This window comes from Macaca fascicularis, chromosome 4 (genome assembly GCF_037993035.2).
Source record: "Macaca fascicularis isolate 582-1 chromosome 4, T2T-MFA8v1.1".
NCBI lineage: Eukaryota > Metazoa > Chordata > Mammalia > Primates > Cercopithecidae > Macaca > Macaca fascicularis.
Genome location: NC_088378.1, coordinates 60,350,222 through 60,367,975, shown reverse-complemented (window position 1 = coordinate 60,367,975; position 17,754 = coordinate 60,350,222). Strand labels below are relative to the sequence as shown.

Genomic DNA, 17,754 nt, shown 5'->3' with positions numbered 1-17,754 from the left:
GCCCGGCCTCAGCTTTTTAAATGTTTAACCATAGCACTGATACAGCTAACATTTATTGAACACTTTGCTCGTTCCAATGACCACACTGCAGGTTTCATATGCATCTTTTCATGTGTTCACAATGGCCTTTGAGGTGCCCTTATCATTATGCCCATTTTACAGATGCAGGGGCTGAGGTTGAGGCTTGTCCATCATCACGCACATGTTGCGTGACACAGCCTGTGCTCAGACTCCAAAGCCCGTGTCCTAGAGTGCTATGCCCTCCTGCGTCTCAAATTGGTGACTTCCTTTTCCCTGTTAGAGAGAAGACAGTTACATGGAAGATAAGTTCTGTTTTTGATCTCGACAATCTAATTTCACAGTTCTTTGTAAAGTACTTACAATGTGACAGTGACTATGAGAGTCAAGATAAAATGACAGAACTGAAGGAGAACTTCTCCTTTCAGAAGTTCAGGATGGGACTGGAGTAAAACAATGAGATAAGTAGGAGCTCTGGAAAAGGCACTGTAAAGAGGTGGAAATAACAGTTTAGCTCAAATTGGTCTTGGAGTTTCGACAAGTGTGTATTTTAAAATCCCAATGCTGTGTTCAGTCCCACTTCTCACTCACTAAAATGATGACAAAATCTTGTTTCAGAAGAAGGAATTGAAGTCCTTCAAGCTATAAATATCCTTGTTAGGGAAACTACCTGTTTGGTAAATATCCCCTGGGGAGTTTTTTGGTCAAATTTGACTCATAGATTGATTGACATTTCCACGTAATCCAGTTAAACTAGTTAATATTCTTTTCTTACTTGTAGTGGCTCAATGATGTGGAGAGTAAGAATGCACTATGTCAAAGATATTTTAAATTAGATTTAATGTAATCTAGTCATAAGCAGCTAACTTGGTGTATGCCCAGCTATGAGCCGACATTACAGCAAATGAGTTTGCTGCTTTCTCCTTGAATTCACATTTGTTTATAACATATTTTGTCTGGCTGTTCAGTGGAGAATTTTCTAGATGTTAATTGTTCACTTTGCCAAAAGACATATTAATAAATTTCAATCAATTACATGTTTATAAGGTACCCATGCTTCTCACTGTAGTCACTTATATAATACTAATTTTTGTTTCCTCTTACATAAAGTCTCAGAATTTCCAGATAAAATTCCACAGGAGATTTTTGTATATATGTTGCCTGTTTCTAATTGCCTCCTTCCAAATTAGACTAGATGAGGCACTGATCATTGAGCCATCCTGGAGTTTAGCACCACGTTAGAGTCACAGTCTCCTTTGCAGCTTCTCCTGAAAGACACCCGGCCGTCACGTCTGCATTCTATTCCCTTGTGTATTGGTGCTTCGTTAGTGCACAGACTGGGTGCATGTCTTCCACACCCATCCTCAACTGTGAACTGCCAGCTGAAGTATTAGGTTTCTGTGATTCAGTCCATTCACCACTCTTCCCTCTTCCAGCGCTGATGCACTAAAGCAAAATATAACCCAGTGTATGCCTTTCGACATTTCTGTGCTGTGTTGGTGCTCTTGTGAGAATGGAGAGGTTACTTTTGAAGATGATAATATTTTTAGGTGAACATCTCAGCTAATAGAAACATGAGCTATGGACGCGGTGGCTCATGTTTGTAATCCTAGCACTTTGGGAAGCTGAGGCCGGTGGATCACTTGAGGTCAGGAGTTCGAGACTCGCCTGGCCAAGATGGTGAAATCCAGTCTCTACTAAAAGTACAAAATTAGCTGGGCGTGGTGGCAGGCCCCTGTAATCCCAGTTACTCGGGAGGCTGAGGCAGGCAGAGAATTGCTTGAACCAGGGAGGGAAAGCTTGCAGTGAGCCGAGTTCCCACCGCTGCACTCTAGCCTGGATGACAGAGCAAGACTCCATCTCAATAAATAAATAAATAAATAAATGAAGATAAAAAATAAATAAATAAAAATAAAAAATAAATAAATTAATAAAAAAAAAAAGAAACATGAGCTAGGTCTTTAATATTCAATCGCAGAGGCAAAAAAAAGAAAAAAAGATTTACTGATAACAAACCTATTACATACATAAAAAGAGAACGCATAATTTAGAGTCAACTTGACATCGCCATCAGTTTAACTTAGATTACTCTGAGAACAAAACAGATGTGCTTTGTACTGAGTTTTTAAATTGTGTTGTCAAGCATTGTCAGTTTTTTAGGACAACAAAAGTTGTTCAGTTACTTTTAGGGCTCAGTGGATAATGTTCTAGTATCCTTTGCATAATATCTAGATCTTCTCTGTAATACAGCAGTCACTAGCTACAGATGGCTATTTACATTACAGAATATTTAAATTAACTGAAATGGAATAAAATTAAATTATTCCTTAATTTTAATTATGGTCAGTTGCACAGGCCACATTTTAAGTGGTCAATAACCACATGAGGCTAGTGGCTACCTTATTGGACCCCGTACAATGCAGAACATTTTTATCCTCTCAGAAAGTTCTGTTGTTCAGCAGTGGCCGAGATAATTAAAAGTACCACTGAGCCGTTGGCTTTTATTAACAGTCAGCATAAGAAACTGTCATTGGTGACATATGACTCTAATTTCTGTAAAACTGCCTTTAAGAATACTGGCTCTCGTTTTGTCAATGAATCCTGTGCGGAATATCCACATAGCAATTTCTCTAGCGCTCAGGGCTAAAAGGAAATCTGTCTTTTAGTATTAATTCTTCAGTGCTGCTTATCACAGACAATGAATTGTGTAACATTTCTCATCTTAGCATCTAGGAAGGTCAAATTCAACTTGTTTACTCTGTTTTGATGATTTGGGGGCAGGGAAGTGGGTAACTGGACCTTGTGATAGTGAAAATTCTTTTTCTCTCTGCTAAACCTAAATCCCCATCACCAAAGCAAAAGCATACTTTAGTTATTTGGCTCTTATCTTTTTGTTTTTTTTTTTCAGTAGCAGCTTTTTTGGGGATATAATCCACATGCCATATAACTTACCTATCTAAAGCATGTAATTCAGTGAATTTAGCATATTTATAAAGCTTTGCATATATTACTCTAATCAATTTTAAAACACTTTCATCAGTCCCAAATAAAAACAGTTACCCATTAGCTGTCACTCATTTTTCCCTCCTCTTCCTTCCCCACTTCTCCCAGCCCTAGGAAACTACTAATCTACTTTCTGTTTCTACATGTGTACCTGTTCTGAATAGTTCATATACATAGATTATATACTATGTGGCCTTTTGTGACTTGTTGTTTTTAATCTCTATATTTATTATAATTGCCTCAACATTTTGTAGGAGTAGAAACAAACAATTTTTTAAAATTATTGAATGCCTACTGTATATGAAGTACTATGCTTCTTGCTATAGGGCAGAGGTTGGCAAATGTTTTATATAGAGGACCAGATAGTAAATATTTTTAGTTTTGTGGGCCAAATAGTCTCTGTTGCTATTAGCATGTTGTTATAGAGTGAAAGCAGCCATAGAAAATCTGTAAATAGAAAACCATGGCAGTGCTCCAACAAAATTTTATTTACCAAAACAGGTGACCTGCTCTAGGGATATAAAGATGGGAAAGAAAATGGTCCCTAACCAAATAAGTGTCATAATGCAAGTACACAAGGGTTCCTCACTGCAGGGCCTCTTCCTTTCTATTCTCTCTTCCTGGGCATTCTCTTGCCTGCCCCTGGCCTGGCCAGCTCCTGATTGTTCTTCGTGTTTTTCCTTCTCTCCAGGTTAGATCAGATTCTTCTTATCGGCTCAGTAGGCTTCTCTTTCATAACATTTCCCTGAACTATTTGAAATCTTGTGTGATCAGTCATTTTAAGCCAGTTTTCTCTACTAAAATGTAAGTGTATCTAACTTTGATCACCATAGTAATCCCAGCTCCTGACCTTGTTCTTTGCACATAGCAATCACTCCAGTATTTGCTGAGTTTCTCAAATCTAAGCCACAGGGTGGAAAGTGTATGCACACAAATGAGAGCATACACAAAGCAAAGCATTGGCTTCGGTCTTCAGCTGCCTGAGTCATAGTGTGATTCTGCTTCACCAACTTGCTTATCTTCTCAGCACCTTGGTTACCACATGTATAAAATGAGCATCATAATAGTAGCTAGCTCAGAAGAATGATTAGAAGAACTACATGAAATGGGACCTGTAAACCATTGTATTAGTCCATTTTCATGCTGCTGATAAAGACATACTCGAGACTGGGTAATTTATAAAGAAAAAGAGGTTCAATGGACTCACAGTTCCACATGACTGGGGAGGCCTCACAATCATGGTGGAAGGCGAAAGGCACATCTTACATGGTGGCAGACAAGAGAGAATGAAAGCCAGGCAAAATGGGAAACCCCTTATAAAATCATCACATTTCATGAGATTTACTCACTACCACAAGAACAGTCTGGGGGAGACCACCTCCATGATTCAATTATCTCCCATCGGGTCCCTTCCACATTGCATGGGAATTATGGGAGCTACAATTCAAGATGAGATTTGGGTGGTGACACAGTTAAACCATATCAACTGCTAAGCATAGAATATGTTCAGTAAAGGTCAGCTGTCATCCCAGAGGGAGTTCGAAGGCTGTGGAGGTAAAACACATATGCAGTACAAGCAAGGCTTTGTGAAGTTCCTAGCAGCTGCCTTCAGGAGGACTTTCAGTTTAAAGGATGTTCTACCCACATTGGAGGTCAAAAGAAATTAAATTCTTGGAATTCATGGCTGGTATTACCTAAGGGTGTTCGAGTTGGAAGGTGCCTGGGAAGGATCAGGAATGCATTGATGCGATGAGCACAGAAATGGCACAGAACTAATCAAGAGGCCTGAGTTTAGTCCACCTAGTTCCTGCTGTGTGGCCCAGGTCTCACTAAATAACTTCTCTGAACCTCAAGTTACTCATTTTCAAAGTGTTAATGAAACTAGCTGTCACATCTCCAATGAGAAAATGCAAGGGAAAGGACCGTGTATACTATAAAACACTATCTATGCCAGTCTCATTCTTTTAAAATCCTGCGGAGTATTCCATAGTGTAAATATACCACAACTTACCTAGGATTTTCTGTATCAATGAACATTGTGATTTTTGCTATTTCAATAATTATATCTTTAAAGCTTTGCCTTGTCTCATATTTAGTTCATTGGTATAAATATATTATGCTAACAATAATAAGCATGAAAAAAACTTCAAAATCTTTAACTCCATGAGGAAAACTAAATAAGGTAAAAGAAATTAAACTAAAGAAATTATGACAATAAAAAGTTTTGAAGATTTCAGGTTTTTTTAAATGTTAGTAATAATCAAGAAAAAAACAAAGTTGCCTATAATGATGGATTCATAACCAATATATTTCTTTAATCACAGCTCAAATATTTTCATTTCTGATTACTAAAAATAATATATTAATATAAGAAGAATGATCGTTTTATAAAAGAATTCACAGTGTAATATCTTTAAGTACTATGTTTTCTAGAACTTATTTCTTATATAAAATACGATTTTCTTTAAAATTTTTTTTTTTTTTTTGAGATGGGTTTGCTGTGTCACCTAGGCTATAGTGCACTGGTGCAGTAATGGCTCACTGCAGCCTCAACCTCCTGGGCTCAAGCAGTCTTCCCCCCCCACCTCAGTACCTGGGACTACAGATGCATGCCACTGTGCCTGGATAATCTTTTGATTTTTTTTTTTTTTTTTTTTTTTTTTGAGATAAGGTGTCACTTTGTCGCCCAGGCTGGCAGGTATATTTCCTTGTTTGTTTGTTTGTTTGTTTTTTTGAGATGGAGTCTCGCTGTGTCTCCCAGGCTGGAGTGCAGTGGCACAATCTCAGCTCACTGCAAGCTCCGCCTCCCGGGTTCCCGCCATTCTCCTGCCTCAGCCTCCCCAGTAGCTGGGACTACAGGCACCCGCCACCATGCCCAGCTAATTTTTTTGTATTTTTAGTAGAGACGGGGTTTCACCGTGTTAACCAGGATGGTCTCTATCTCCAGACCTCGTGATCCGCCCACTTCGGCCTCCCAAAGTGCTGGGATTACAGGCGTGAGCCATCAGTGTATTTCTTTTATAAAGAAAATGTGTTTCCTCTAGTGTTCTGTTAGAAAAACAATCAACTCACATGACCAGAACCAAATGCTTTGTTTTATTTTAGTTACAAATCATCATGTAGTCCTTTTTGGAAAGAACTTAGCAAATTTTCATTATTTATTTAATATTTATTATTTATTTGTGTGTAGTTTTTAATCCGCAAAAGGATTTAAAGCATCCAGCATTAGTCATATTTTATTAAATTATAGGAATTAATGATTTGGGGACTTATTTTCTTTAAAAGTATAAATTATAAATTGTCATATGCTTAGTGCAGAAAGTTTGGAAACTCAAAATTCATAAAAGAAAGAGTTACCTGAAGTCCCCCCAAGCAAATGAATTATTTTTTTAATTTTCTTAAAATGAAGATGTTATTTTTCTCATCTTACATCATTTTTAAAGCACAAAAGTTTTGCATATGTAAGGGAGAATAATATTTCTTCATTATTTTTCCTGCCCAAATAGTCTACCCAAAGATAAAGAGCATGTACTTTCCCACCTTCCCAAACAACTCCTAAAACTCTTGCATACACTACCGAGCTGGCATAGTGAACCCAAAAAAGAAGGAAGTTATTCCTTTTGCTACTGCCATTTGCTGTGCTTGTGGACATTTTGTTTGTTTGCAATGCGATGATTTGTTTTCCTTAAATAGCCTTCCCCGCATAGCAAACTGCCCGCAAGAAAAGTTGACTGTCCTTACAGAACAGCAGAGTGCCTGCAGCCAACGTTGTTTTTGCTGTCCTTTCTTTAGACCTGTAGCTTCCTCCTCCTTACAGATTACACTGAGCTTTTTCCCCTTCTTACACTCGTGGCCTACATTCCAGGAGATCAAGCCTGGCACATGTTAATGAATGTAGGTTTTATTTAGAAACATGACCACTTGTCACTGCCCAGTGTCATATTATCGGGCAGAGACTACCAACATTTGTCTAGAGTGAACATTTTCATACTTCTATACACAGACAAGGGGAAACTTTCATCCCCACGCAGGATATAGCCTTTTGCTCTGCAGAGTCTAACTTTTGCAAGTGGAAGCTTCATGGTGGTGGCAGAGGACCTGCGTGCTCTGAGGATGGCAGAGGACGGCTGTGTGGACGCAGATCTCCCAGATTGTAACTGCGATGTCACAAGGCAGGCATCTTCTTGAGTTTCTTCCATTGTACATAGCTTTCATGTTACGTGGGGTTTGTAGGATAGATGCTGGAAGCTTTAATCCAGAGCTGTTTTTGCCAATGTTACATGAAGAGGATTGGTGTTGGGAGATAGCTGGCCATGTGGACTCCCAAGAGTTATTTGTTGGTTTGTTTTCTAGTACCTCTACTGGGCATGCAGAGCTGGATGAAAAGGTTAATGGACTTTATTATGACTCGGTATTCCAGTTGTCTCTGGAGCGTATGCGTCATACAAGGAGTATGGCTAGAGTAGAGAAGCTGAGACACAGGAAAGCGATCCAGAAAAAGACTCAGTTAGTCCATCATCTGCTATTTAAAGGATGGGCTTCTGATGAAACTGAAATTTGGCCTTAGCTGGTTCACAGCTTTGTAGTTGAAAGCTTTCCTTTCATTAAATAAAAATATTTCAGGGCTCTAGAAAATGTTGTGTGTTTGAGAAAGTTGCTTTTGTTTGTGCTTGTCAGTAAGTTTTAGTCGCTAATATAAAGCTTATAAAATATATGTGCAAAGTATACAGATTAATGTCTAAAATAGTAATTTAGCACATTATGCAAATGTTTAGTTCATATTTTTTTTAGTTAGAATAAAAATGTGACAGGAATTTTTATTTTTAACTTTTTAAAAATATTTTCCTTTTTCTGTATCATCCCTCAGATACATTTCTACAAATAAATAGGATTTACCCAATGGTAATTTTTGTTCTATTATATTTAGAATTTGAACTTTTTGTTTTGTTTTGGGTTACGGATATACTAAATTACTGTGAAGGAAAGTTGTGAAATATAGATACAATATATATAGATTTATAAGTATATGTGTGTAGGTACATATATACGTATATATATACGTATATATATGTGTGTTTGTATATACATGTTTCCGTGTTAAGAAGCTGGATATTTGCATTTCATAGTAGAATCCTTCTCAAGAAAGGTGAAGTGCCTGGACTGTGAAAGAACCATAAGCTGCGGGGACTTACAGATTTATCAAGCTGCTAAACTTACCCAGACATGTGACGTCTGCAAGTGTCTAATTTGAATGATAATCCTGGATGTTTACCAAAAGGAATGTTGCTCAGACTCCTCACGATGATAGATAAATAAAAATACTGTGACACTTTACCCAAAAATTATCTTTAAAGAAATAGTGGAAAGAAACATGGAACATTTCTCCTAAAAAAAAAAGGGTGATCCCTGTCCTGCAAATAAATATCAAGTTTAATAAGCCAAGGCTTATGAATCCTACTATCCATGCCCTCCAGGCTCACATCTGCTCCCCCAGCACAGATGCACACTGCATTTTGCTATTTGTAGTAAAATACACTGTTTTAAAAAATGAAAAAGAACGGCTTAAATGTTCACCCCCATTGACTTTAGCAAATTTACACATTTGTTTGAAAGAGGAACTTGTCCCTAATGGACTATATGAACACACATTTCCATGTCATGATGCCCTTGACATATTGCATACTAACCGCTCTGACTTGGAACTCATTCAGTATTACAAAAGTTATCCCGTAATTTATTTTTCTAATGTAGATGGTCCTATGGAACAGTGTTTACTTGCATCCTTTTGTGCTTTGGATCTTTTGATCATATTTGTAAGTGAGTTTTGAACCAAGAAAATGAATAAATTTTAGTACTTGACAAATAGAGCATTGGCAAATGTTGAACCTAGAAGTAAAATTTAATACACACTTAATATCAGATAAAAATTTTTAAATGAAAACATGTTAATTAAATAAACACAATTCGCTTAGAATATTCATTATTAATGTTTAGCAACCATTTAAACAGTACCCGATTTAGTGCAAAGCACTGAGTTTAGCATGGCCAGGGTAGGGAAATAGCCAAATATGGAAATTCACATTTCCAGCTTTCCAAGGAACTTACCATGGAGGAGACCAATTAATGCATAAATAATACCAGGGAACTAAAATAAGGAAGGGAGGAAACAAGCACTCCGACCTCTAGTAAAACCCTAACGACATTACCATCCCCAAGCCTAGTAAGTGTTCAGATCCTACGAAATCTGAAGACAAGAGGCTGGTCATGTAGGAGAGGCTGCTGAAAAGACGTTCCTACAGAAGTAAAAGCAGGACAGACCTCTCTGTTCTGTGTGCCATTCTTCAGGCCTGTTCCAGTGGGTTTATTGATGGTAAAGTCTTCTTTCAGTCTGGGGCACTGTGGCCAGAGCCGTGTAAAATTCCATGTCCGTGCTGTGGTTGGTCAAACGTACTTCACAAGCTTTGTACCCAGTAGCCATAATAAAACTGTCATTCACTGACTGATGCCCAGATGAATTTTGTCTTAGCCATGAGAGAAATGTGAGTGAGTTGTATGTAAAAGTTCTTGGAAATAGTGTTCAAGGCCAATGCCTTGAAGTGTCTGGGGGACAGTGTACAATTTGTATTTACAAAGCTAATTGGGGAAATCTTATCTCAAGTGGAATTTTAAGTCATAATAAACAATGCAACATATTTTCATTTTCTACCAATAGAATATATTGTGAAATATGAACATAATTTTTTAAATACACATTTTTTAAAAGAATAAAAGGTAATGCTCCTAAGAGGGTTTTTACAAACTGAAAATGTTATTCAAATAGAAATGTTATTAATTACAATTATTGAAATATAGATATTACTAACAGCTGACCATAGTGAAAATCCTTTAAGAGCATTTATATGACAGTGCTTTGAGGAAAAATGACAAAGAGGAAAAGCGATCATGTTGTCAAATGACTACATTTTCACTTGAGAGAGAAACATTGATTTATTGAAACTGAAACAGAAGTGATGATATCAATTTTAAACAACTAAAAATACATCAAAATGTTCAAAATACTTTGATTATGAGACATTTTCTTCAGAACAGTGTGTCTTGATCAAAGAAACATATCAGAACCATCTGGAGATGGTGGCTGGTAGTTGGCACCTGTGGTTTGAAAGCACCCTCCGCTGATTGTGTGACAATCCCAGCTTGAGAATCACTTCTTTAAAAGCCTGGAAGTAATGCGGGGGTGGGGGAGGGGGAGCGAATATCTCATGACTGTAAGTGTAAGTTGTCAATCTTTGAGAACATTCTATTGCAGATCCCTGCCTTTAAATGTATCACAAACCTAGAGTTTTACAAGTCATGTTGCTCTTGACATATTTTCAAGAAGATAGATACCTCTTCAGTTGAGCCAAGATGACACCCTAACAGCTTGAAGTATTTTGCTCATCTGCTGTTTACCTCTGTTATGAGCAGTGCCAATTAGGTGGCCATGTTTCCTGAACCAAGAAGCGAGACTTATAGTCTAAAGATAGCAGCAATTTTTAAATAAGGGCACTAATAGATCATTGATCGTATGCTTATTATCACCATGACCTTTCTCTTTAGAGCAATCTGTGTACACTCAGCCATGTCAGGCTCTTAACAGGGACTCAATAATTGATTTTTGCTCTAAGTAGGTAGTAATGGAGTTGAGAAATACTACCTGTGTTCCTTCCAAACTTGTGATCACACCCTGCTCACACTGGGAAAACCGTGTTCAAAACTAATTTATCTGTGCGCCTGTGCCCTGGACCCCTGCCTCCTCTGCATCCTTGCTCCATTGTCTGTATTCACCTCTAATTTCTATCCTCCTTTTTCTTCTGTCTTTGGCTTCTTCCACATGAGTTTCTAACTCTCTGCCTAGAAAGATTGTTAAAGCCCAGTGTTCTCCTCTGCACACGAGGGAAACATGAGTGGGCCTCTCGCTGAAGCGGGACGTTCCCCCTTCTCTGCCCACAGGGTGAAGAAGCTGAAGGAAACCCTGGTGGCCGTGCAGCAGCTCGATAAGAACATGAGCAGCCTGAGGACCTGGCTCGCTCACATTGAGTCAGAGCTGGCCAAGCCAATAGTCTACGATTCCTGTAACTCGGAAGAAATACAGAGAAAGCTTAATGAGCAGCAGGTAAGACTTAAAATTGAAATGGAATTAGTAAGCCATGGAATAGCTGTCCTCCTGGCCAGGATGATGGGGTGGGCATGAGATGGTGCCTGGGTATGGAAGGTCAAGAGGGAGCTAGGCAGGACTGGTGAGGAAGGGGGCTTTGCCTAGGCAGGCAATTGAGGCCAAAAGGTTTCATGTGACTGCAGAGTTCAGCCTTACAAAGATGCTTGTGCCATTGTACAGTTAGGGTCATCCATCCACCAAGAAGCCTTCTAAGATGGTAGGTAAGGCTGAGCTGCAATTATGTATCTAAAATAGTACTAACAGATTGACTTACTTATTTGAGAGTCACTAGACCTAGCCCACTACCATACACTTAGAAAAGAGTGAAAGGAGCACCGCTCATTTTTTTGTTCTGTGTATAGTGTTTGGGGAAAGATTACAAGGCATACTTAGAATTTTTCAAGTTGAAAAAATTTTGTTTTGCAAAAAGGATTACATGACCTGCAGATCGCATATTGTAATTCCACTTTCATGTGTGTAGCAAAGATAGAACATCTCACTGGCAGTGTACAACCCAACAAAGCAAAAAGGGATGATCCGGGAAAATGTATACAGAAGAAATTTTCACCTCCCATTCCCTCCCTCATTTATTTTTTTCTTTTTCTTTTCTTTTTTTTGGGGGCAGGGGTGGGGACAGAGTCTCACTCTGTTGCCCAGGCTGGAGTGTAGTAGTGTGATCTCAGCTCACTGCAACCTCCACCTCCCAGGTTCAAGCGATTCTCATGCCTCAGCCTCCCAAGTAGCTGGGATTACAGGCATGCACCACCATGCCTGGCTAATTTTTGTATTTTTAGTAGAGATGGGGTTTTGCCATGATGACCAAGCTAGTCTCAAACTCCTGACCTCGAGTGATCTGCCCACCCTCGGCCTCCCAAAGTGCTGGGATTACAGGCGTGAGCCACTGTGCCGGGCCCCCTCATTTATTCTTACTAAGTGTATCAGACTCCAGTTGCCAGTAGCAAACACTGTAAGTTCCCCACTAGAGATATCGTTACTCCGTACCTTTAGATTGCTTTGAATATTCTGTCCACACTCTGGTTCTCTCCATTACATTTAGGCCGTTTGCAGCAAAGTTGCTTAATTTTAAAGTGCTATAAAATGTAAATACCTCCTGTTTTTAAAATCTTATAGTTTATCTACTTACTTCATTTTACAGACTATTTAAGCCCATGAAATAGGTGTTAAAATACAGTTTTGGGTGTTGAGAGTTTTTTTAATATTAAAATTATCATTAAAATTTTTTTCTTTCTAATGAATACGTAATACTTGTACATCTGTGTGGGGTACAACATGATGCTTCAATGCATATTTGCATAGTGTAACAATCAAACAAACTGAGGTAATTTGATGACCATATCCATCACTTTAAACATTTATCGTTTCTTTGTAGTAACAATACTCAAAATCTTCTCTTCTAGCTATCTTGAAATGTACACTATATTCCATTGCTTTTAAAAAACTTGTTAGCAAGATATTTTTCAATTTTTATGAAATTAAAGTTTTCTGATGGGTGGTGATGTTTGAGATTCTGATGATTGAATTGTAGGGATCCTGGTTGGCATCCAGCTTCCCAGATTCTTGCAGAGAACATGGTAATGATGTGTACAGTGATGAGTTAAAATGTAAATGGCCGGTATTGTAATTTCGCAAGTGTATGAAAATCAACAAAATATCTAGTTAAATATGGCAAATTGATCATATGGATTCATAGCGCCACCTACTACTAAAACCCCAATAAAATGATAGTAGAGAGGGAAAAAGGTTAAAACCACAATGGCAGAGAGAACAGGAGAGAAAATGGTAGCGATGACAGACATCCAACATAGTTTTGTAAGATAGAAAGTGGATAGATCAGTGATGGTGTTGACAGAATGGAGGATGGAGAAAGTGGATTCATGCCACAGAGTTCCAGGAAGGCTCGGAAAGTGGAGATCAGGTGAAGCTGAAAGTAGAGTTGCCTGTTGAGCTGTAAAATGGAAGAGTACTTGAAAATCTGAATAAGGTGTGCTGAGACTGGCAGATTCCTCCTAAGCCCAGCCAGCCAGGGAACTCTGCTTCCTTTACTCAGGCAGAAGACCAGATGATTACTCTCTGGAGAAGGCAAACCAGAAGGACTCTGGGTTTGGGGATGAGGACACCATGGAGGCTAGAGTCACTATGTTAAAAATGGGGAGATGATGTGAATGGCTCAGTACCAAATGGTCGGGCTCCCATCCCGCTTCCCCAGCTTGGCTCCCACTATGTCAGTACCCAGGCTCCCAACCTAGCCAGGAGATTGGAGCATCCTTTCTGGAGAACTGACCAGACAAGAGAAAAGTACCTTCAATTAGTGATACTTAAGGTAACCCAGCAAAGGCCAGACCCCTGCCTGACTCTCCACGGGGAAGCCTCCCGATTGACATACTTTAGGTGCATACGCAGCTTCTACAGCTGGCTCATTCTTGAACATGTGTGGGTAGGCAAGAATCCTCACCGCTTAAGAAAGCTTCTACCATTAAGAAAAGACCAAAATAAACAGAGGGAAATAAAGAAAGGCGCAATCAGAGGAAACACGTTGTAGAGAGAGGAAGAAAATGTAAACAAAACAAAACAAACAAACTCACAGAAATGAGACGTTTTGCATTCATAAAATGAAAGGCTGCCATTTTTCTTTAAAAAAGAGCTTTCAGAATGGAGACTGTCTTCCACAAAGTAAAACAGAAAGATTAATATATGAAAAATAGGAGAGAAATATAGACATAAACATAATAAAATTAACAATAATGCAAGAGTTTCAAAGTCCAATTCAATCATTTTGTAAAAGTCCCCCCCTAAAAAAAATAAAGAAAATGGAGAGGAGAAAATTACCATAGTAGTAATGTAATATATATAATATTATTAAATAATATATGTTTATTATTAAATAATGTAGTAATGTAATAAAATATATTTTATATATTATTAAGTATGTATTTATATCTTTTATTACATTACTACTGTGTTAATTTTCTCCTCTCCATTTTCTTTATTCTTTTTTGGGAAGACTTTTATAAAATAACTGAATTGGATTTTGAAACTCTTGCATTATTGTTAATTTTATTATGTTTATGTCTATATTTCTTTGCTATTTTTCATATAGTTATCTTTTTGTCTACTTTGTGGAAGATTACACATATATGTGTACACACATTACACATATGTGTGTATGTATATATATTCATATATATATCTAAAATGAGAAACATGCATTTGCAGATTATAAGGGCCATATAAGTACCCAGGAAAATGTAAAACAAAGCAAAGCCACACTGTAAAATTGCAGACCACAAGGAATAAGGAGATCCTAAAGGTTTCCAGGATGAAATAAAATCTGGCTTCTCCGAAACAATACTGGAAGCTAGAAGACAATGGCTCTGCCCACAGAAAGCTGAGAAAAATTCTTTATAATTTAGAATTTTATATCCTGCCTCTTAATATCTAAAAATTTTACCTCCTATGTACCCATTTGCAGGAAGCTAATGAAAGGTATGCTACATACACAAAAGTGAGAGGAAACTACACTTCATACTTGCTACACATGCTGCATGCTACTGTGTTGCATACGCTGCATATGCTACCTGCGCTAAAGCAAGAGGGGAAATGCTATTCAACTCAGGAGAAAGAAAAAGGGAATTCCCAGATTGAAGGTGCAGGAAAGTCCCTGGTGACAGCTGTACTGCAGCCAAGCCAGCACCTGTCCAGATGGGAGCAGGGGCTCTGGGTGCTCTAGGAGGGATGTTGCCAGGAGGAGCCAGGAGGGCCTAGAGTATCTGATGGGCTTAACCACTCTGGAAGGAGTTTTATTAGTTCCATAAGAGAGATAATAGAAGCAAGCATTATAAATTTGAGAGAAAGAGAGGATTGTAAAATCCAGGAAAAATGACTTATCAGGAGATCGAGACCATCCTGGCCAACATGATGAAACCCTGTCTCTGCTAAAAATGCAAAAATTAGCTGGGCATGGTGGTGCGTGCCTGTAATCCCAGCTACTCAGGAGGCTGAGGCAGGAGAATAACTTGAACCAGGGAGTCGGAGGTTGCAGTGAGCTGAGATCATGCCACTGCACTCCAGACTGGTGACAGACTGAGACTCTGTCTAAAACAAAAGAAAAGAAAAAAGAAAAGAAACATAACCGTAGCATATTTTGTTCCTCAAATGTGAACAATATTAAATAACCATCATCATGAGAACAGTGATTATTACCCTAGCTCTAAGTTGTACTGTAACAGTCATTAGAGTTCAGTCAGCCATGTAGAAGTTTATTTCTTCCCTACTAAAGAAGAATTCATAAAGTAATTACTAAAATGGACAAATCAAGCAGTAGCTATGTTACTTAGAAATAGAGAAGTTATATATTACTGAGAAATACAGAAATAGGTCGAATGTGGTGACTCACCCCTATAATTCTAATACTGTGGGAGGCCAAGGCAGAAGGATCACTTGAAGCCAGAAATTCGAGGCTGCAGTGAGCCATAATCACACCCCCGCACTCCAGCCTGGGTGACAGAGTAAGACCCTGTCTCGAAAAATGAAAAAGTGTAGAAGTAATACCAGAAGAAAGAGCCACAAGAGATGGAAATGGTTGCTGCTGAACAGGTGGACTCCGGGGTGGAAAGTACTGCTTTATTCAGAACCTGCTAGTAGTTTTTTACTTTTTACTACATTAAATATGCACATATAGCTTTTTAATTAAATTTTAAATTAAAACTTTAAAAAAATCTTGTATACCAGTGGTTAAAAGTAAACTTTCTGGGTTCAGATCTTGGCCTCACTACATTCTCATATGATCTGATTTATAGAGCCCTGATTTATAGAATGCCAATCATCAGAGTACGCACCACACAGTGTGATTATACAAATTACTAAAAAGAAGCACTGAGCACAGTGCTTACCAAACACAAAGTCAGGGCTTGATAAATTTTATTTTAATCATGTCATAGTTACTACAGTTTCCTTTGTGGAAAATTTTTAAGAATCATTCTGTCTCTACTAAAAACATAAAAATTAGCTGGGCATGGTGGTGTGCGCCTGTAGTCCCAGCTACTCAGGAGGCTGAGGCAGGAGAACTGCTTGAACCTGGGAGGGGGAGGTTACAGTGAGTTGAGATTGCGCCACTGCACTCCAGTCTGCTGACAGAGCGAGACTCCGTCTCAAAAAACAAAGTTAAAGCTGAGCCTGAAACTTATTTGTCTTAGGGTACTTATGTATGGTTATAAATCCCCTCAAATCTTAGGGTTGCCATTTCACATATTGATTTTAACAAAAACTTTTGAGTATTTAGGGAAAATGAAATAAAAATGCTAACTTTCTTAAATGCATGGTTTATTATCCTTCCAACTGTATATCCTTGCACAAAATGTACTTTAAGACCTCAAATGTACTTGGTAATCTCATTTACAGAATTATTTGTCTTTGTGTTTATCTTTAAGCAAATACTAAGTTTAATTTTTATATTACTTTATTTTATATTTTTAGAACAGCAATTCATGTGACATACTCTTTCACGTAAGTGAAGGAGGTTATGTTAGAGATTTGAAAGGACTGTTTATAAAAATATAAATATTTTAGTAGAATTTATCGTCTAGTGTCTAGTTTATAAAATCTCCAAAATGAATTAAAGGCACTGTTAGACATTTGACAATAGCTAGTGTGTTCGTACATGTTGTCAAGGGAAAAAAATAAGAGGAAGAGCAACACAAGAATTTAAATCCCAGGTATCTCCGTAAATTGAGGAATTTTTAGAGCAAGAGAAAAGCTAAGCAAATTCAAGAACTTCCTGATGAAAGAAAAGGAAAACACACTAAAGACATTGATGAATATCGCAAACAAAAAAATTATGCTGGTAGAGCTCATTTTTAATAATGGAACTTACTTGGAGTAAATGGAGTTAAAGGTTCAATAGAGAAAACAACGTACAATTTGGATTTACATTTTATACAGTTAAAATGAAGATTTCACGCTGTGGGACTCCAGGGAAATCCAGTGCTTTGCTTTTATCAGAAAACATTTTACTTCTATCCTACATTAAAAATTGCTCTACGCCAGGCGCAGTGGCTCACACCTGTAATCCCAGCACTTTGGGAGACCGAGGCAGGCGGATCACAAGGTCAGGAGTTCCCGACCAGCCTGGCCAACAGGGTGAAACCCCATCTCTACTAAAAATACAAAAATTAGCCAGGCATGCTGGTGGGTGCCTGTAATCCCAGCTACTCGGGAGGCTGAGGCAGGAGAATCAGGAGGAGAATCAGACAGGAGGTTGTAGTGAGCCAAGATCATGTCACTGCACTCCAGCCTGGTGACACAGTGAGACTCCATCTCAAAAAAAAAAAAAAAAAAGTTGTTCTCTGAGGAAGCTGCTGATGTCATGCATGATATAGTCCCTTAAATAGTATTTCTACATATTTGTGGGGTCCATATGATATTTTGTTACATGCATAGACTGTGTAATGATCAAGTCAGGGCATTTGGGGTATCCGTCACCTCTGGTATTTATTATTTCTATGTGTTGGGAACATTTCAAT

General features: G+C 38.2%; 1 protein-coding gene across 30 annotated transcripts in view; it reads left to right on the top strand.

Annotated features, from left to right (window-relative positions):
* SYNE1 (spectrin repeat containing nuclear envelope protein 1) overlaps positions 1-17,754 on the top strand; it is a 530,711-nt gene that overhangs the window by 476,991 nt on the left and 35,966 nt on the right. For 29 of the 30 annotated variants that reach the window (XM_074037290.1, XM_005552157.4, XM_074037285.1 and 26 more), the window contains one exon: positions 11,011-11,173. In XM_074037290.1, the coding sequence (XP_073893391.1) occupies positions 11,011-11,173 (163 nt within the window). Of the gene's footprint in view, positions 1-6,950; positions 7,194-11,010; positions 11,174-17,754 lie in introns of those variants that run through there. The other variant, XM_045390343.2, reaches the window with a different exon arrangement.